General features: G+C 40.6%; 1 protein-coding gene across 1 annotated transcript; it reads right to left on the bottom strand.

Annotated features, from left to right (window-relative positions):
- Window positions 1–4,431: 4,431 nt before the first annotated feature.
- Window positions 4,432–20,615, bottom strand: LOC142142718 (uncharacterized). The gene is made up of 3 exons (XM_075200558.1): window positions 20,260–20,615; window positions 8,632–9,178; window positions 4,432–5,869 (listed from the first exon to the last, which is right to left on the bottom strand). The coding sequence occupies exons 1-3, from the start codon at window positions 20,508–20,510 to the stop codon at window positions 5,432–5,434; spliced, it is 1,236 nt and encodes a 411-aa protein (XP_075056659.1). The 5' UTR covers window positions 20,511–20,615; the 3' UTR covers window positions 4,432–5,431.
- Between the last annotated feature and the right edge of the window lie 1,793 nt (window positions 20,616–22,408).

The following is a 22,408-nucleotide window of genomic DNA, read 5'->3' on the forward strand; positions in this document are numbered from 1 at the left end:
GAAGTAGTCCTACTTCCTGGCAGAGCCCGCACAGGGTGCCTACTCTGTCCTCCAGCTCAGTGCCCACACTGTCCTCCAGCTCAGTGCCTGGGTGTACGTCCTGGGCTGCGGCATTAGCTGGGGCTCATAACACATTAGCTTGTAGCCAAACGCAGGACCTGTCACTTTTTCCTGCGGTATTAGGTGCTTTTATCAAAAGAGTAAAGGGAATAACGCAGGGACGTACTAAAAGGAATGACAGCTTCAGTTTGCTAAAAATAATGCCAATAGACTTCTATGATAACAAATTGAAATTTTATGTATATTTTAAAAAATCTTATACTTCTTAAATATGTCTTCCACACACTTATTGATAAGGTACTTGGTCATGTTTTACATGTGGAATTCAATGACATGGAATGTCAGCTGTTTTATACGCCATGTCAATGCAGAAATAACAGTAAAAACTTGCATTTCTCCCCCCCCCCCCCCCCCAAAAAAAACCCTATTTCTCCCACATCCCCTAATCCCACACACTAATCCTTTGCAAATGCGCTCCCCCATACCTGTACCCCACCACACAAGTCTCATAATGTGGAATGATGGCCGATTAGTGTGGAATGACAGCTGTTTTATACGCCTTCTGAATGACACAGGAATATATTGGAGACAATAGTCAGTATCGTAAAAGGAATAAAATACACGGAAATGCAGGTACTCACACAATTCTGGAATAAGGTCCATTGTTTAAGAAGTTCTGTAGTTGGCAGTAAACCATAAATGGTCAATATCCAGTTGAAACGTTATTACTGTTGGCCATCCAGAGAATGGTTAGATCCAAACAAATGGTTAAGACAGGCAACGATCCATGAACAGTCTGAGCCAGGCAAAGTTCAGACCTGGCAGCATATAAAACCAATACTAATTTGTCCAGCACCAGCAGGATCAACTACTTTCACCAATGCGTGTCTGAGACAAACGTTCCAGAGAAAAAAAAATATATTTCTGCATTGACACGGCGTATAAAACGGCTGTCATTTCACAGTAATTGTCATTCCACATTATGAGACTTGTGTGGTGGGGTACAGGTATGGGGGAGCGCATATGCAAAGGGATTAGTGTGTGGGATTAGGGGATGTGGGAGAAATCGGGGTGTTTACCATGACAGAAGAGCAATTGTTTTTGCATTGATATGGCATATAAAACAGCTGTCATTCCATAGTAATTGTCCGTCATTCCACATGTAAAACATGACCAAGTACCTTAGCAGTGTGTGGAAGGTATATTTAAGAAGTATAAGATTTTTTAAAATATACATAAAATTTCAATTTGCTATCATAGAAGTGTCACGAGCCGCGGCGGTACTCACAGCCGCCGCGGCTCGCTTACTGTGGCCTCTGGCGTCCCGGCCATCACCTTGACGACCGGGACATCATTTCTGGTTCCTGCCCGGCCGTTGCTAAGGCAACGGCCAGACGCTTCTGCTGTAGCGCTGCGTCCCGGCGGTGCTAGTAGCCGGGCGCATGCGCGCAAAGTAATACAGCCTGTGGGCTGATTAATCTAATCATTCCAGGGGCTGTGTAGGATTCAGAGCTAGGCTCTGATTGGTGGCCTTTTTTATTTAAGGCAGTGAGGTCTGCAGCCTCACTGCCGGTTATAGCTTCCTGTTACCAGTTTGCTGACCTGCTCTGCCCTTTGTCCCTGTACTGTGGATACTCTGCTGGATTGCCTGTGTATGACTCATTGCCTGGATTTGGACCCTGCCTGTGTTTCTCGTGACCCCGACCTCTGGCGTGTTTACCGACTTACCTGTTTGCTCGTGATCCTTGACCTCTGCTTGTTTATTGGATCTGTCTGCTGCCGGCCCTTGACCCTTGCCTGGACTTCACTCCGCTTACCTGGGTTCTCCCTAGCCGGTACGCACTTCACGACCCTCTGTCAGTCTGCGGCCAAGTCTGTCCCCACCACTAGGAGCTCCAGTGAACACCAGACTGGCAGAGCAGACTCCGGGTTGTGCTGTATCGGCTAGAGGGGTTCCTAACAAGAAGTCTATTGGCATTCCTTTTAGCAGACTGAAGCTGTCATACCTTTTAGTACGTCCCTGTTATTTTTAATTTACATCTATTTTTGCATTTTAGAATTGAGTACTTTATATGTCTACCCACAGAGAATGAGAGCTAGCTGTGTTTAAATAGGTGTTAAAGCTCAAGGTAATAACGACCACAACATGAGGGCTTTATTAAGATTCTGCTTTTTGTTCAAAACTGGATAATGAACTGTATTTTTAAAGAAGATTTGTGACCTCTACAACATTTACTATGTTGGTATGTACAGGCTGTGCAAAGCCTGTTGCATAAAAAATATTCCCCTCCCCACAGGTCATCCATGAGAGTGACAGATCCAAAGCATGGTCAGTATGTAATTGCATAGTGATCAGTGATCCACCCCGTCCGCTCCAAGCCCCCTGCTCTGCACCAGAGCTTCTTGTGGTGGATAGTACGGACATGGATTAGAGAGGTGGCAGTGTCTTCAGTTGGCTTGCTGGACAGGCTTTTAGCATGCTGGTTGGGTAAATGACGATTTAGGATGTACCAAACCCCTGCCCCTTCTGCTCCCAACCCACTGCCTCTTACCTTCTCTGGCTTCAGCAACACCGTGATCCATCGCTGCCTCTTTTCTGGGCTCCTTCCTTCCAGTTATGCTTTCAGTGCAGCCTATAGTGAGGTGGAAACTGCCTCTGTTCAGTCTCCTGTTCCATCACTCTGCAGATGAGGCAGTGCTGTTCTGTTCTAGATAGGTTGCAAACTCCTTGTATGGGAAGTATTTTTTCAGTGCTCCAGAGGAAAAAAAATGGGAATCATCTACCTGTTGGCATGCAATCGTCTGTACTTGGTAGCCTGGACCTGGTGAGGACATCCCCTGTCTTACCATTCTGGGATGTGGTGTGTTTATTTGTTTTTTTATTTTTCTTTTGATGCTTTGTAGGCTGTCTGCCTGATTTATTTAATGGGATTAACATCCTAGAAGAATCTTGTTTTCTCTTTGCGGTTCAGGCAGTAGAATATGTGTGGGCACACAGAGGACCAGCAGCAATGTTGGGGGCTGCTCCAAAAGACTGTGGAACAGGTGAAATGCAGCGTGCATGCTTACAATCAGATGTAAAAGCTGTGACCAACGTGAGACAGCCGAATAGTGAGAACTGTTACATTGAATCTTACACGCAGCCAAGGCAGAGTCCTTTCTGATGGACATTCTAGTATGTACTTTTAACATCACAGATTAAAAAAAGTGTGTATATGGATTTATTTAAAATGAATATTACATTTACTTTGTGTACATTTCTTATTGCCAATATTTTCAAGTTTATAACTTTTCATTGTAATATTTGTCACATAAAGCACTTGTGAGAGATGAGTATTACTCCATAAACACGGTGCATATTTACGGCGAGGTCACACTATGACCTAAATTGCACAATACAAAGCTATAAAAAGCTGCAAGAAGAGGATAATCAGAAAATTTTAACTCCCTAATGCAAAGTCTTTGATTCGCAGGGCAAGGCTTGTGAACAAAGTGCTGTTTCGCAATTATTTTTTTTCTGGTTTGCTGGTTTTAGTGTTTGTAGATGTGTTCTCTAAACACAGCTACACAATAAAACAAAAATATCTGAGCAGGCAACATATAAATAAATTAGTGTTTACAATGCAGTACAGTAATAAAGCTTTTTCTCCAATTGTTTTGTTTCTTATACCTTCCAGCTGTCCCAATGTCCATGGGACAGTCGTGATTTGAAGCCACCGTCCCACCGCAGTGAGTGAGGACAACACCATGTTGGGAGCTCAATAACCTGACACTGGTCTGCCTGGCATTTGAAATTTGGAATTTTTAAATACTATATAGTAGCATTAATGAAATAGTAAACAACCCATGTTCTGGCAGGAACATGCTCACCATGCTCCTGAGAACTTTCTTTGACATCATCCTGACGTTAGCAAACTGTCAACCCAGGCTCCTAATTGACTGTGAATGATCAAATTACATTAGTGTAAGAGTTTGTTCATTCTCTGCCATCATATAAATAAAATAATGTTAATGTCATTATAGTAAGTTAGCTCAGAATAAAGACAGGGACTAGCACAGATTTATAGTGGACATTTTCTGGAAAAGTATATCTATCAATAAATGTACAATGCATTTTTACTCTACTATTAATATTTGATTTTTTTTTTAAACTATGACAGGTTTTGTCATTTTATCTCAACAGGATTTGTCATGTTAAATGTATAGTAGAAACTAGACTTTCATTTCTTTCTGTTTCTATCAATAGCCGTAGAGGTCATCTTTCTTTATAAAATACTGGAGTATCCCATGAATGTGCCTCTTCTTTCTTTACCATAAAATGCTACTGTGATTAGGTAGGTGTTGTGTAGGAAACTCAGCCCAAACAGTTAGTTGAAGATTTAAACCTCTTTATTTTGTGTCACAGGTACGCACAGCTGGCCAGTCGCTTCATTTACACCAGTGCATTTTTATATAGAAATAAAGGGGAAACAAATGGAGTACAAATACTGGAAAATACAAAACCAGGAAATTCGCTGTAGCGAACAGTACTTTGTGGCTTTACTCTAATTTGCATATATATGTATATATATATATATATATATATATATATATATATATATTTATTTATTTACAGTATAGATTGTAGACACATGCAGGATTTCTATGCGTCATACAACTGTGTATTTGCCATTTATGTACCTGTGCATGCATTACATTTATTCTAAATATGTATCAAACTACAATGTAGCTTTTGTCAAAAATGTAAGTGTGTTTCACCCCTGCAAACTCTGTACTATGACTTTTAGGACATGACATTGATATGTAAATTTTCTTCCTAATAACTACATTTTATATGCCTTTTATTTAAAAAAAATGTCTATTTAATAAAAAAAAGAAAGAAATGGTTGTCAGTTTTTAAGGGACCATCATAAACCGTTAATCGTCTAGATCCAAATTGACCAGAATCTGCAGTGTATAGGGCCAAAACAATCACTAAATTGAATTGGTTCAGATTTGGTTTTGATTGTGCAGGACAACAAATCCTGATTCCCAATGACCTCATCAGCCTGTGTGTGCATGGCTATTGGGCGACAGGAATCATCGTGCATATGCGGCCTATAAGGCCATCCTTCCTCCAATAACCAGATCTGGGGCCATTCAAATAATAAAAAAAATAGACTGTATATCAGAAGTTGTGTCAAAAAACCAGACTATGTGTGGCGAGGAAAGAAATACAACAACTGATAAAAAGTTACTTTTAAAGTAGTGGATATTAGTTTCACATAGTTTATCATATGTGAAAATGTTCTTGATATTTAGTATGTAAAGAAAATAAAATCCAATATTATGGCTCAGACATAATAAATGTCATTTAAACTTAGTTGTAGCTTTAGCATAAATGCATACCCCCCATATTTAAAATGTTAAGAATATCCTTGTAACTGCCTCGCACAGCCATGTCTGTAGCAGACTCATTCCACTTGGTTTTTGCACAAGGATCCGCTCCCCATTCCTTTAGAGCTTTAACCACACTAGCATGCCCCCTCTCTACAGCCAGGTGCAGTGCTGTTCTCCCAAGCCAGTCCTCTGCATGTATGTCTGCTCCATGTTGGAGGAGACACAAACATACCACGTTATGGCCTCTGTATGCAGCGTGGTGTAAAGGTGTTAGGTGTAGCAAGTCGGTGCTGTTTACAAGAGCTCCTTCCTTGAGTAACAGTTTCACTGTCTCAGTATGACCCCGCCCTGTAGCACGGTGTAATGGAGTGAGATGGTTTTTATCTAGTGAATGCAAGAAGGCTCCTTTTCTCAGCAGGAACTCTGCTATCTGAAACAAGAGAAGAAATGACACAGGGAAATGTTATTGGCTGAGGTCTCATTGCGGTATACCGTTTTATTTTACTTCACTGTTTTGCACCAAAATATTAATAAGTATTTTGATAAGGTAAACTAAATCAGTTACAACATACAATAACACATTTATCTAGTGATAATTCTTGCTGGTGTAAAGCTAATGACAGGTAGGGCCCAGCGGCCGCCTGAGGGAGGACAACCTCTCTGCCCCCCTCCCCACTTTCATCATGGGGGGGGGGGGAGGGCAGGAAAATGGCACATAATTTAGAAATGTTTCCACAACATTTAACAACTGCTTTTATTGCATATAGTAACCTCTGTTTTCTAACAATACCCGGCTTTGCCTGCTGTCAAAGTAGGTGCACCAGCTATTATATACACTCAGGATCTATTTTGCGATCTATAGTTTCCTGTATTATCTTAACAGACTTTTACGATCAGGGCTGCCTTCCCCTTCCCTTGTTTCTAATTTTGTGTGGAGCAGTGGCGGCATCTTCTCGTCTTGGGAGTTTGCGGCTGTGCTGTGACATCATAGTCCAGCGCCACACCTCCAGCTCATCAGCAACATGGAGGAGCAGCAGCGGGCAGCTTCATACGTAAGTGGCTGATGGCTACTGCCCCTTTATATCAATGACAGGCGCATAGCATACTTGCCTATTCTTCCTGAACTTTCAGGAGGTACCTGAATTTTGAGGAACCCTCCCAGACTTCCAGGAAAATAGACCACCCTCCTGGGTTCTGCCTGTCTTGAAAAAAGGGCAGTGGCTTGGTGACTCATTCTTCTGGATGGGAGGTTCAGAAAATAGCCAGGTATGGCACATAGTGACGGAGCACTGGCCCTGGATAAACTTTAGTTTATTGAATAGTATTTAGCCCAGGGTTTCCCAAACCCAGTGCTCAGGGCTCACTAACAGTGCATGTTTTCCATATCTCCTTGCTGGAGCACAGGTGTATTCATTACTGACTGACACATTGTAACATCCACAAGTGGTCCTAATTATGTCACATGTGATCCAGAAAACCTGCACTGTTAGGGAGCCCTGAGGACTGTGTTTGGGAAACCCTGATTTTAGCCCATAAGCATATAGTTATGGCATATAGGTTGCATTCTTCATATATATCTTTGTAGCGCAGTCATTTTTCACAAATAAAGTGAAGTAATAAAGTCATTTAAGCTTCAGTGCACATATGGCTATGTGTTGCCACCTGTTGGCCATATTTGATTATTCCAATGTCTGAGTGACTAATTTATGTTGGCACCACATGAACAGGACAGTGCGGCATTAGAGCAACACATTGTGTACCTACATTACTCAAATGAATAACACAATGTGCCTTTCAATCTCTAGGTACATAACCAAATGTTCTCAGCCTGGACACACTTTGTAAATTACATCTCTATAGACATGTTTGTGAGTTCCTAGTTTTAAAAAAGAACAGCTTAAAGCAGCAGATAAGGATTTTAAATAAACTGCTGCACAGACATTATTCACTTTGCTGTTAAAGATGATTAGCTTTAAATAAAATATTAAATACTTTTAAAGAAGGTAAACATATGAAGGTATTTTTGTTTCATTAGAATAGGTAGTTTACTGATAGTGGTTTAAAGCCTGCTGTCTTCTTGACGATACAGGCATGATATATGTTTTATGGATAGTCGGTATCCAAAACTCAGAAAGCAAAAACAATGGCTACTGGTGTGCGGTGGTAATATTATACAATTTAAAAAAGTGATCGGCAACCTAATACACTTCGCGGAACACATCTTGCGGGCCTCTAACTTTCAAAATGACCACACAATACCCTTAATCTCAGTGATAACTTAAAACAATAATTTAATCAAACAAAGACATCTATCTGTAATAACATATCACCTACATTTTAAACAAGTGTAACAAACATCTGACAATAAAGCAGGAAGGAGCTGGGGGCAGCAGGTGAGGGCTTGGAGGGCCAGCTGTTTTCCATCACTGGTTTAAATTGTTACCTGTCAATTCCATCTCCTACAGACCCTTTAAGTAGCACTGCTTCACATGGGAGAGCGCTTGAAAAGACGGGTAATTAATTGTGTTTTAGTAGATTTTTTATATAATGCTTCAAATTACAAGAAAAGCCAAGAAATGTCCCAGCATTCTGGATAAAAGTTCCATATCTGAAAATATTTCTTGGACTTTGTTTTAACTGCAGAACCATCTGTTGAAAAGCCAAATTATCCTTTAAATTCCACTGACCAAGTACACTAGACAAATATAAATGGCCAAATTGTCACAAATCCCATCAGTAGGTGAGCAGTGGATTCTATGATACAATGCTTCCTGGGGATAGGATTTTCCACCTGTCCTGATTGATATCATGACCATTCCAGTCAGTTCTCCATAAGACTGGGCAATCAGCTTGGTCCCATGTATGACAATGTATGACAAATTTGGGCCAATTTGGTCTAATGAAGCCCAAACAGCCAGCAACACCACCATGTGTTTGGCCAGCATCAAAATCTTACAAACAATTCTAGAGAAGTGAAGATCTCTAGGGCACGATACATTTTATATATTACAAGTTTATTTTTTTTATATCTTTGTGATTGTTATAGAAATAGTGTAGCATGTCAGTTTCCATTTAAGAGTTAATGTGGAATCACCATCTCCCCATAAAATCCTGTGTTTGCCCCTGGATATATATATATTATTTTCTTTCAGTATGCTTTGACAAGACTTGTTTTCTTATGAATCCACCTACCTCATTGTTACCACTTTCTGCTGCTAGATGCAGAGCAGTAATCCCACTGGAGTCCTTCCCGTTCACATCTACCTTTCTCTTTAATATGTAGTTGGTGACTTGTATGTTCCCAGCTGCTACAGACAGGTGGAGCATTGTCATGCCTATGTTGCCCTCTCCTAGGGAGACTTCGAGAGACATTAAGTAATCCAGCACATCCATGTGATCATTAACAGAGCACCAGTGTAGCGGAATCCAGTTGTTGTTGTCTTTGATCATGGGCGAAGCCTTATACTTCACTAATGTTTTCAGACAAAATAGATGTCCGTTTGCTGCAGCTAAATGCATTGTTGTTTCTCCAGAAGAAGTCAAGGCATCGGGCGATGCACCACACTCTAAGAGATATTCAGCCAACTCTGTATGCCCGTTCCATGCAGCACGATGAAGTGGGGTATAATTGCAAAAGTCCCTCACATTGACAGAAGCTCCTTTTTGTATAAGGTATTTCGCCAGAGCCAGATTTCCACAGCATGAAGCAATGTGTAGTGGAGTCCATCCTCTGTAATCTCTGCAATGGGAGAGACAAATAAAATCTATTTACTTCCCCCAAAAATCCAAATCACATAAACAAATTTGCATCTCTGAATGAACTTGTTCCCACCTTATTACCCAGGGTGTTGTTCCATGTGGGTGACCTGCCTTGAGATGAGATTTGTCCCTATGACTACAGTAATAAAACCATAATGTCTTTCCCGCTCAAACACAAGTAGGCCATACAGAAGCTCCATATCAATCAGTATTATATTAATCATTTCACACATGTATATACACAAGAGTCTCTTTGCTGTTTTACTAAGCAGCTTCTTGTAAGTAAGGTGTATATTCCCTTTAAAAATGACCTCCTTATAAAGCAAGCATTTCTTTGAATACTGAAGATATCTAATACCTTGTATTCACGGCTCCACAACCAGAAAACAATACCTCCTAATGGATACAAATATTTAAGTCTTGAAATACTGAACTACATGAAGCAGAAAGCAAAAATGAGATGCTATGGGTAACATGGTCAGAATACACGGTTGATAAACATTCATCAGTGCTATCTATTCTCCATCTAATGTCATATCCTCTCCTCGGGTCTCCCTTACGGTTGATAGTGTTGCCCTTTCCCCTGTTAACCTTGCACACTTCCTGGGGGTCATCATTGACTTTCAATTTCACTTCCCATATCCAGTCTCTTCCCCATTCCTGTCGCATCCATCTTCGCAACATTGCCAAGATTCTCCCTTTCCTTTCCTTGTATGGCACCAAGACCATCATCCATGCTCTTGTCATCTCTTGCCTTGATTATTGCAATCTTCTCCTCTCTGAGTTGCCTGGCATATATCTGTCCCCCTGAAATCTGTGTTGAGAGCGGCGGTGCAACTAGCCTGCCTCCCCCGATGTTACTCTTATGCTATGCCTCTTTGCAAAACCCTCCATTGTCTTCCCATTGCTTCCAGAATACAATTCAAGTTGCTTTAACGTCACTTATAAAGTACTCTTTAATGCCTTCCCTTCCTACATATCTGACCTTCTCAAGAAATACACCCCTACTCGCCCACTATGCTGTGTCAATGACAGTCGCCTATCCTCATCACCTATCGCCACCTCACACTCCTGCCTTCAGGACTTTGCCTGCACTGCTCCCCACATTTGTAACTCCCTGCCCAATCAGACTCACCCCCAACGAACGTTTCAAATGCTCCCTCAAATCTTTTCATACTCGCCTACCTGGCCCCATCCTAAGAATATTCCCTCCTCACACTCCACCTGCCCATTTCACTCCACCTCTATCGTCTCGATTCACTACCCTAATCCTCTTAATGTTAATTCTTGCATGTTTGGCTCTCTCTACATCCTATCTCCTCATATTCTGTGTAATGTTTCCTGTGTTCTAGTTGTGTCTTCTTCTGTAGTTGCTTTCTCTATAGACTCTTGTATTGATTTTTACTGATTGTAGTGTTGCTATTGTCTCTTATTTTTCTGTATTTTTTTCCGGTTTATTTTTTGTTGATTGTGCGGCGCTGTGGATTCTGTGATGATGGTGATAATACTGTGTTATGTGTGTCTATGCAGACTGCTTGTATACTGCATGTTCCTTATGTGTTTGTGTCTGTATAGGAGATTACTTCAGATGATATGTTAAACACAGAAATATTTTGTATTGCTTGTCATGATTCAATGGCCCACCAGGAGGAAGCATGCCTCTATGAGAAGGAATCAATGTTAATAACTGCTGATTCAAAGGTACAGATGTTATATAGCGCATATGAAATGAGTATCTCACATACTTCACTGGACACACTAGGGGACATTTACCGTATTGGCTGACAGTAGCAGTAAGCTGGCATTTGAGGCTAGTACAGTGGTGAACAGTTTCTCTCTTACCAATATACCTTCTTAACAAACAAACACCCCTGCCTTTTGTTAGGTATATATTCTTTTAAAATCTCCACTTATTAAACTTTGTTCTAAGATCAATCAAAGTAAACTTCCATCAATCAGATGTGTGGGATTAGTATTAAAACGTGTCTTTCATTTAACCCTGCTGATTCTTTGGAAGGTTCAAATACTCAAAGGCATGGGCAGAGGATTAGAGACCTTTAAAAGTCATCCTAAGAAAATTCTTATATGCGAACAGTACAGTAAATTGAAAACATTTTTACCTAGAGAAATGAATATGAGTATTCATTTCTCTAGGTAAAAATGTTTTCCTATAAATTCCTTATATATATTATTTAAATGAAATGCAGTTTCATTAATTTATAATTAGTTTCCTTTTGTTGAGCACAAGTGATCTTCTTCATGTGTATTCACCGAAGAAGTACTTATCTGGATGGAAAAGTCGCTAATATCATAAGGCTATTCTGAGCTGCCGGCGGCTGCGTTGCGGCTATGTTCCATAAACAATCTCATTTCATTCTGCCTATTGTAGCCTTAATAATGTTTTACAGTAATACTACTGGTATTTTTTTATTAATAAAGTTCATAGGGGGGGAATTCAGTTGCCAGCGGTGTGGCGGTAGAGGTCGACGCTCATTTTCCTTCACACTACTATGGGGAGTGAGGAAAAATGAGCGGAGATTTCTGTCAAATCTCTGCCGCAAAAGTGTCTCATGGACATTCCAGATACACTTCTCAGCTAATTGAATTCCCCCTATACAAGTTTACCTCAACTTAGTTCAAGAACACACTGAGGATATATCTACATACACTGACAACAGAGCAAAGAAAAACTTTACACATAATCTCATTTAGAGGAGGGCGCATATGGGCACACAACGTATATAGGGAAAAATCACATATAAATAAAGATCTACTTGTTATGTTCAAAACAATGCATCTCAAGAAGCAGCCAGCTGATAAACAGTAGGATATGCGTTAGTCAGGTGTAACTAGGGTGTGTGTACTTACACCCAGTGGTGGAATTCAAATAAATTAACAACTGATTCTCTGCCCTAATGACCGTTTTAAGTATACAAAAGATATACTGAAAGGTAGTTTAATGTTTCATGCATTTAATACTCAAATAAGAACAATAAAAAAGTACAGAAAACTAGATTATGTTATAAGAAATAGTTTTGTGCCATGCTGCTTTTACGCCCCTTCACACTGTACTATGCTGCTTTTACCCCCCTTCACACTGTGCCATGTTGCTTTTACCCCCTTCACACTGTGCCATGCTGCTTTTACCCCCTTCACACTGTGCCAAGCTGCTTTTACCCCCTTCACACTGTGCCATGCTGCTTTTACCCCATTCACACTGCAATGCTGCTTTTACCCCCTTCACACTGTGCCATGCTGCTTTTACCCCCCTTTACACTGTGCCATGCTGCTTTTACCCCCCTTTACACTGTGCCATGCTGCTTTTACTCCCCTTCACACTGTGCCATGCTGCTTTTACCCCCTTCACACTGTGCCATGCTGCTTTTACCCCATTCACACTGCAATGCTGCTTTTACCCCCTTCACACTGTGCCATGCTGCTTTTACCCCCCTTCACACTGTGCCATGCTGCTTTTACGCCCCTTCACACTGTACTATGCTGCTTTTACCCCCTTCACACTGTGCCATGCTGCTTTTACCCCCTTCACACTGTGCCATGCTGCTTTTACCCCCTTCACACTGTGCCATGCTGCTTTTACCCCATTCACACTGCAATGCTGCTTTTACCCCCTTCACACTGTGCCATGCTGCTTTTACTCCCCTTCACACTGTGCCATGCTGCTTTTACCCCTTCACACTGTGCCATGCTGCTTTTACCTCCTTCACACTGTGCCATGCTGCTTTTGCTCCCCCTTCACACTGTGCCATGCTGCTTTTACCCCCCTTCACACTGTGCCATGCTGCTTTTACGCCCCTTCACACTGTGCTATGCTGCTTTTACCCCCTTCACACTGTGCCATGCTGCTTTTACCCCCTTCACACTGTGCCATGCTGCTTTTACCCCCTTCACACTGTGCCATGCTGCTTTTACCCCATTCACACTGCAATGCTGCTTTTACCCCCTTCACACTGTGCCATGCTGCTTTTACCCCCCTTTACACTGTGCCATGCTGCTTTTACTCCCCTTCACACTGTGCCATGCTGCTTTAGCCCCTTCACACTGTGCCACGCTGCTTTTACTCCCCTTCACACTGTGCCATGCTGCTTTTACCCCTTCACACTGTGCCATGCTGCTTTTACCCCCTTCACACTGTGCCATGCTGCTTTTACCTCCTTCACACTGTGCCATGCTGCTTTTGCTCCCCCTTCACACTGTGCCATGCTGCTTTTACCCCCTTCACACTGTGCCATGCTGCTTTTGCTTCCCTTCACACTCTGCCATGCTGCTTTTGCCCCTCTTCACAGTGTGCCATGCTGCTTTTGCCCCTGTTCTCACTCTCATGCTGCTTTTGCTCCCCCTTGCTTCCGTTCCTTCACTTACCTTTTCTGTCGGCTTCTTTCTTCTCTTTTCTTCTGTCTTCTTGCTTGTTGACTCCTCTCTGCGCCGCTCCTCACTGAATGTCACGCCCGACAGTGCAGACGGAGCAGGGAGCATGAGTGCAGACGCCGCAAACAGGTGAGTATATTTCTTTTTTTTTTAAAGGACCCTGCTCCCCCCACCAACGAAGAGGGTGGACTCAGTCTGGAGCCACCGGTTCGCCGAACTGCCCTTAAAATTAGGTATCGTTTCTGGCGAACCGGCTGAATCCCACCACTGCTTACGCCCAACGATAGTGCATACGTAGCATATAGATGTGACTTCACAGAATTACTAGCACGTGCTAAAGTCGCATTACCCTACTTGTACATTCAGAGTTACTAATAAATGCGAATGTAAAATGTCCTACATAAAATGTAATTGCGTACAAAGAGAAGTACAAAATACTAATTGAAATAAAATACAAACATCTGTTGTTTTTTCCCCTTAGAAATCACATGGAAATCATTTTCCCTACAGTAGTCCAAATGAAAATGTCGATGAAGTTATGTGAGTCCACAAATTCATATAATATAGCGGCCCCACTACATCAGTTTGAGAGGTCAAGACTCTATCAGCCAATCAGATAAGCTAGATAGTGCTGCTGAATGTTTCACCAGCCATCCAGTATTTTTGGATGCGTCAACATTTAATTGTATTGTAGTTACGTGAACACGCCCTTACTGTACTTGGTTTACGTTTGCCTGTTCATGTCTACTCCCATTCAACCTTGCCAGGAGGAAGGAGATACAAGCCATCAATAAGCAAGAAAACTATATATAAGGCATAATTTGCGGTGTGCCGTATGGAGATGCATATCATATGGGAAATAAACGTGCATTGAACTCTAAATGAGCCCACAGTGATTATGATTTGGTACACTGCCAATTTCCTGAAACAATTTCCCACAAACCCACAAACCAAATAAATGGTTCTGCAATTGCAAAGCATTAAAACTTTGTTTTGAAAGATTATAAATATTTTTAATTATAAATAATTGTCATGTTATATATTCATATTTAATTTTTTTATATTCTTTTACATGATTATGTTTCATTGTTTTATATGACTACAATCTGTCAATGTGGTGCACCCCTTGTATAATGAAATTAATTATTAATTTTAAGATAACAGTTGACAGTAGTAGACAATAACTGCAATAGTACCAGTATTTAGTCAAATATTTTGAAAAGCTGCAAAATCATTTTTGTATAAAGGCTACGTGTGTTTTAGCTATAATAAATGTAACATGGTCATTATAGTATACTTTTGTTGCCTTGTCCACTGTCCCATGTTGACAAACTCCTTTGTCTCTCAGGATGATTTATGTGCTTTCAATTGAATTATCTCTTCATATTGAGCTAAATAAGAGTTATGAGATGCTTGTTTCACTCTCTTTCTGTTCTGCTCAGAGTGATCAGATTGCAAACCATTCTCTAAAGTAATTATGTTGATCTGTGTGGTGTGTTCCTCTTTGTATATAACTATATACCGAAGGGTTAGCATTTGTACTGTGTTATACCACACTCTGACTTGATGCAGGACTTCTATGGTGGTAAAAGACAAAGTGAAAAAAAAACCACAAAATGAGCAGTTAAATGAAGGAGGTAATTTGCCTATAAGCAAAGGTTTGCCCAAGTAGTGTGTTAATAATATCACTGCTTCAGCACCAATATTGTATATTTAGCTGGTGCTTATTTCTTTGCCTCACTTTGAAGGAATTGGAACACAAACATGATGATATACACCAGCGCTATCTAAATTTGCAAAAATAAATTATTATCCAGGTTAGAACTATGTTGAATGCTGTATTGTATAAGTGTATGGAGGGTGGCAAAGACCCCCCCAAAAACCTTGTAGGGCTTATAGGACACCATTTGCACAGCCCTAGTATACAGCTGTTAGCTCGGGTTTCTGCTTCCTGCTGAACTGATTGATGAATAGAAAATTAGTAAAAATCAGGTTATTTTTCAGGTAGAAAGAGGCCCTGCATCTTGGCTATATTGCGCTTTGTAGATGAGGAGGTAAATTTGCACCCTTGAAATCACTGCCATTGTGTCATTCAGCCATGTGTAAACCCAAATAGGCACATTACATCACCAAATAGCATTTGCCTCTTATGACAATGCTCTGTACAACCTTAAGGGACACAGTGTACACAGCCTGGGATACTGGGCTACATATGTGCTTATATATGTTTATAACGACCCTTCAAGTTATTCAGTGTAGGTTATTTTTTGTCTGCTACACTTCCTCTCTTGATTTTTTCTTTCTTTCATATACTCTTAAAGCAGAAGATTTTCTTTTACAGTTATAAATGTAGTAGTACTTTTACTAAGAGAAGTGTCTCTAAAGAACTAGGCACAATTCTGTAGCATTGTATTCCATATAGTATCATGTGATCCCTTTTGCTGTTTACATTGTTTCATACAGAATAGTTAGAAATAAGGACAGTGACCTCTGCATGCTCTAGCAAATAAATAGCAGATAAGATGCTGCATGAAATAAGTATCACAGTAAGCAATATGTCTCAGTATAAGAACATTACATTTTTGTTTACCAATGTGAACCTTAATAACATGTAACTGCACAGAAGATGCAAATAAATGTCCTACTTATACAACTCTTCTTTTATATTTTGTACAGAGTGAGTAGACAACATCTGGTACATGTTTATTTTGTTTGTTTTTGTCCTAATCCTTTATAACTTTTCCAAGATGTATTTTTAAATGATTGGTTTAAGCTGTTTCCAGTTATTAACTGTAGAACATGTATACATATTTCTAATTTAATCTTTATATTGATAACCCACATTGACTGACACAGTTTAACTTAGGGGCCCTCATAGACTAGGGTGGTAGAGAAAAGCCCAAGCAATTTTCCGCTCAGGGCTGGTAGTTTTTGGGAAGGCGGCACGCTGTTTTCTTAGCCCCCAACATCTGACCAGCCCGAGGATGGTTTTCACTATGGCAGGGTAACCCACGCTTGTGGTCTCTCTTTTATAATAGGAACCAGCCCAGGCGTTATAATTATGTATGTTTTTGTAACTTTAAATAGGCCCTAAGAAGTCAGGACCTGCGCTGGGGTCATAGGAGCAGTGTCCCTATGATGAAACTAAATATTTAGACTGACCAAATTACCAGGTAACTTGTTTCTCATAGAACACAATGGCTGCTAAAACGATCCACACAGATGTGGGACTTGGGGTGCGTATCCCAATGGGATACAGGTGGGAAATACTGGTGGATGCATTATGATATTCATTTACAGCCTGTTCTCTGATGTTTAGTTCTGCTACTGTGTTTGCTAACATTGTCATTTCAGTGACTGTGTTAATTGTGTGTTGGGTGGGAGACGGATAGTACCCATCATCTCTGGCCATCCTTTTGGAGATTACACCATCCCATTGGACAGATCTAGGACATCCTCATAACTTCTTGCCAGAATATAGGAGGATAGTAGAGTTAAAGTCCCATTCAAGGAGAAGCAACAGAGTTTATTTTGGAAGTGCTGTCGCCAGTGGTTGAAATAGGGACTAGGTGGGGATTACAGTTTCCGATGGCCTAAAGTGTCATGAACTGAATGAGAAGTGGGATTGGAACAAAGCTCAGAGAACGGCAGTGGAGTGGAGTGGAGTTTTGGCTGGGGGTTTCTGCTCCCGCTAAACTAGTACAGCCGTGCCTCTTATGTGGTGTTTATATAGTAATGTTTTTGTTTAATAGAATAGAGTTACACTTGCAATTTGACTATCTTGTGGTGCAAGATCAAAATGTTTTGCTGTCGGGTAATCCACTTTATGTCATTAGAAAAGTGCCACATTAAATATTGCATATTTATAAATATATGGTAAAGGAAACTGTCTGAAAGAAATATATTTGGTGAATGATTTCCTCATAAACAGTGTATTATGACTACACTGCTTCACGATCTGGCTGTATATCCCACTCAGCTGACAAGTAAAGGGACAAGCTGGCAAGAGAAAATGAATCAGTAGATACAGATAGGATGATACAGAACCAGGAGAGTAGCGGGAAGCTGAATGTGATAAAGAGAGTGTCTGACTGTTTTTTAACAACTTTTATTTGCTACAGTTCCCTGGCATTGCACTTAACTAAGATGGTCATTTCAGTAAGCAATGGGTTAAAATCAATTTGAGTGACTGTTCCTGGTATGAGATTTTCTGCAGAATGTATCAGTGCTTATCTGTCAAGAGATAGTTAAAATAGGTGCAACCTTAAATCTAGCGTATACTGTAGTTGTGCCCAGAGTATAGATGCAACAATCACCTTCACCTAAAGAAGGGGGACTGCCCTAAAATGTATTCTTTTCTTTGCTTTTATCAATAAACTTACCCATCATGGGGATGAATCAGTAATTAATACCTATCCTTTGAAAAAAAAATTATAGAGTCATCATCATTCACAATTGGTAAATCAATCTGGAAATTAGTAGTGTCAAAGTTAAGGCCACGCTCTAAGTAAGAGGAGTTATAAGCAGGGCCGGTGCTAGGGTCCGTGGCGCCCTAGGCACATTTACAAAATCGGCGCCCCCCGCCCGGCACATTTTCAAAATTGGCGCCCCCACCCTGCACACTTACAAAATAGTGTGTAAGTGTGCAGGGTGGGGGCGCCGATTTTGAAAATGTGCGTCTTTTCTTACCCGCTTCTAACTTGCCTCCTCTCTGCTCCGTCTCCTCCCCTCCACTCACTCACACTGTCGGGCTGTGATGATGATGTCACGCCCGACAGTCAGTCAGTGAGTGGAGGGGAGGAGACTTAGCAGAGAGGCGGCGGTGGTGGTGAGCAATAGTCCCCCCCCCCTCCCTGTGGATGTATGTGAAGCTTTGCGGCGCCCGTGAAAGGTATGGCCAGCGGTCGCCGCACAGTTTTAAAGAAATTTTTAATCTGTGGCACCCTCCAGGCGCCCTCCAGAGCCCGGCGCCCCAGGCAAGTGCCTAACCTTGCCTAATAGGAGCGCCGGGCCTGATTATAAGTTCCTTAATGGTAATAGTGTATAGGTTGATGCAATGATTGCCTATAAGGAAAATAATGCAGCCCTGACTGCACCATGTCAAAATATTTATCTTATTAACTAAACATATGATTTATTTTGCAGTGATCTGTGATAAATCATGGGCATTAATATACATTTCATTAGCTACTTCTGTACTAACCTATCAGCCTTAGCGTTCTGATTTGACAAGTCACGTATACAGCATTTCTATATATAATCTTGAATAAACATAATTTTACTGTAGATGTTTGTGTCTCGTTATATCATGGCCTTTAAACTCTCGTTTGCTTAGTAAACTTCCCCATCATGTTCCATTGTATGTGCATTTTCTATACAAGGTAATAACACTGTTGTTTCTGAAGAACTGGTTACAATGTATAATAGTAATCCAAACAGATCTTTATTTGCTAAGTTATGAGAGGAGCTGAAGGTACAATAATGTTACCATGTATTAAATTAGTTACTTTTGTTGTTTGTTTACAGTGTTGAAATCATAGGTCTCGGTTATGTGCATGAACTGTTAACTACTGCTCAGAGGAAAAAATGACAGCAGCAGCAGCGGTCTGTGACTGCTATTCAACTGGGTATTTAGTAATATGAGCCACCTATTATGTGTATTACTTAACTTAATTGTTTTAATGCCAGTAGAAGACAAATAAGCTTAGATTTACAAAGCATGCTCGAATAATACAAAAAAGCTTGCTGACGTTTTCATCATGATCTTCAGCTCAAGTGATATGCTGCAGGCAAATATATTTAATTCATGTTTTAAAGAACAAATCAAATATATCATTCCCTGGGATACCAGGGCTATATATGTATTTATGTATCTTTATATTGACCATTCCAATTAATCAGTGTAGGTTATTATTTGTGTGATATATTTCTAATTACATCTCTGTCGATTTTTTCTTTCTTTCATATACCCTTAAAGCAGGAGATTTTCTTTTACAGTTATATATGTAGTAGTAGTACTTTTTCTATGACAGCATTTTATTTCATATAGTACCATGTGATCTCCTTTAGATATCATTGTTGCTTTTGCTGCTTATGATCCATGGTTAGAGATAAGGACAGTGACCTATGCATGCTCTAACAAATACATAGCAGATAAGATGCTGCATGAACTATATATCACAGTAAGCAATATGTCTTAGTATAAGAATAATATTTTTTTTTACCCATGTGAACATTTAACTGCACAGAAGATGCCAATAAGTGTCTTACTTATACAACTATATTTTGTACCAAAGTCAGTAAACAACATCTGGTACATATTTATTTTCTTTGTGTTGTCCTCATTCTTTATTATCTTTCCAGGTTGTATTTTAAAATTATTAGTTTAAGATGTTTTCTATATCCTTTGTATAGAAAATACACATACAATCTTCACCTCAAGTTATCTGGTGCTGGTAAATCTATTTAATCCATGTTTCAAATAACAAATCAAATATAACAATCACATACATAGCACATCCATAGCCTTGTTGCAGTTAGCTTATGATAGATATCACAATGGACATGCTGCCTGAATTTAAATTATTTAGAAATGTGCCTGATAATGGTAGGCTTTTCCAAATAATGTTGTTTTTCTGAGTTTCTGTTGTTTCTCATATATTTCTATGAACTTACTGGCAGTTTATGGATATCCCAAAGTTGAGTAAAGTATTCACTTGCTCTAGATCCCCTCTCCAGACAGACTCATAGAGTAAGGTCTTTTTGTCTTCCAGTGAATGAGTCACCAGCGAGTTTAAGTGTGGACATCTATCCAGCTGCCATTGCTTCAGCCTCCCTGTTCTCCTGACTTGTCTCTCAGACTTTGACAGTGAAATGTAATCATGAAGATCCAGCAGTTTCCATGTAATTTCCATTTGCTCAGCCATTTAAATAATTATTGCAAAAGTGCAAGTTGGAGGAGGAAAAGTACAGTCTCTGCATGCAAGCCTGAGACTACCGTTTCACATTCCAGGGCTGTCAGATTAAGTGTGAGCCTATTGGTGTTTTGCTGTTGTCATGGGGAGCACAATTTGACACTCGTGTTATAGCTCTGCTCAAGGTCATTAGACCTCATTTCTGTTATTCCAACATTCCTTCTTTTGTTACAGATTATTACGGTTATGGATTGAAATATTAAACTATTGTAGTGACATAATCCTTTTCATACTGATTAGCCTAAATGATATTGTGTCTAAAATTAAATAATGTATCTTGTTTAATGAAAAATTTATATCCAAGTGAGATTTGCTGAGCACCTTTAAACATTTTTTCAACATTGTATTGCTATTACACATTACTGTTATTGGATTAAAGGGTGTAATGTGCATGATAGCCATAATTTAGAGGGGCACTCAGTGAAGAATTATAATAAGGGTATTTGGGGTAGTAGCAGATGCACAGGGGCGAATGCTGTCCCCATTCACAATCAGTGGTACAACTGGTGACGTGAGTTTCTTGGGTATTACAATGAATACAGATTTATTCTGTCTATTATATATTATCTATATTCAATAGAGATCATATTACTGTTGAATTAAGATGATCAGGCCCCTGGTATGTACATACACCCTGCGCCACCCACCCCCTGACACCTGCGAGTCTTAACTACATGACAAACATACATTATGCTGCATGCCATGCACTGCAGGTGACGTAGTCAAGACCTGGGTCACGTTATACCTCCACCCTCCCCATTTGTAACATTGACCCCCACTCTCCCTCCCATAATATATGACAATGGAAGGGAGGGAAGGCATCATATTTACAAGGGGAGAAGGGAAGGAGAGCATATTCAACCAGGGTGATAGCAGCTGTATCTTGTGGAGGAGAGTTTTGGGCTCTCACCGCTGATGGTCCATGTGACAAGGAACTCTTTGCAGAGCGCTGGTGACTCTCACTGATGACATCATCAGCACACTGGTAGGACTGCTAGTATCATGGAGCAGTAGCATGAGCACCATCAAAGATCATTTTTTCTGCCAAAAGTCAGGACAGTTAGCAGACGGTGTTATTCTCTCCTGTCTGTTCTTGTGGCTTTGATTACCTGCTGCTGTAGCTGATGTGCTAGGCCTGACCAGATCCAGGATTGTTGAGGCCCTGTATCTGAAAAGAGATAGATACTAATTACTCCTGGAAACCTGAGCGCTGAGTGCACACTATAGGCTCCTTCTACCCAAGCAGCCCAACATTCAATCAGTATCACCCTTGTTGAATAAACAGTCTGCCCAAACTGGCCCTTTCACCAAATGAATAGCCCCCCACATTTAATACAGAGATACCACATTGGATTATTAGCACCAACAATATATTAATAGCCCCAGTCAACCCCACATGTAATAGAGGCCCTATTTTAAAGTAGTAGTCCCACAGCCACGCCATTACATGAAGAAAGCCCCCTAATTATATTAATACCCACACTACATTAATAGCTCCTATGTTACATTAATAACTCATGAGCATAAAGCTAATACCCCCTACTACATTGCACATTGCATGAATACCCCACTTCCCCACTTATCTGATCTTCAGAGCTTGAATACTGGGGAGTCGGACTCATCTATCTCTCTCTTGTAGGCTCTCTGTACATGTAGGAGCTGGCAACAGCCCCCTGAAGGATGGATGGGGCAGTTGGCCCCCACAGAGGGGGAGGTAGAGAAGGAGCAGGATGGGTTGAGAGGGGAAGCTGAAAAAAAGGAGGGAAGGACAGGAGTAAAAGGCGAGTGTAGAAATTGAGCTGGAGGGGAGGGTTGAGCCAGTAAAACCATCAGGGAGAAGGAACAGACTA

This window comes from Mixophyes fleayi, chromosome 3, assembly GCF_038048845.1.
Source record: "Mixophyes fleayi isolate aMixFle1 chromosome 3, aMixFle1.hap1, whole genome shotgun sequence".
Taxonomy (NCBI): Eukaryota; Metazoa; Chordata; class Amphibia; order Anura; family Limnodynastidae; genus Mixophyes; species Mixophyes fleayi.

Bases quoted from the DNA above. Each gene is read 5' to 3' on its own strand.
- LOC142142718 (XM_075200558.1), bottom strand. From the start codon at position 20,510: ATGGCTGAGCAAATGGAAATTACATGGAAACTGCTGGATCTTCATGAT. The intron at 9,179-20,259 runs GTAAGTTCATAG...CTCCCATTGCAG, and splicing joins GGGATATCCATAAACTGCCA to AGATTACAGAGGATGGACTC. The intron at 5,870-8,631 runs GTAGGTGGATTC...CTCTTGTTTCAG, and splicing joins CAGAAAGTGGTAACAATGAG to ATAGCAGAGTTCCTGCTGAG.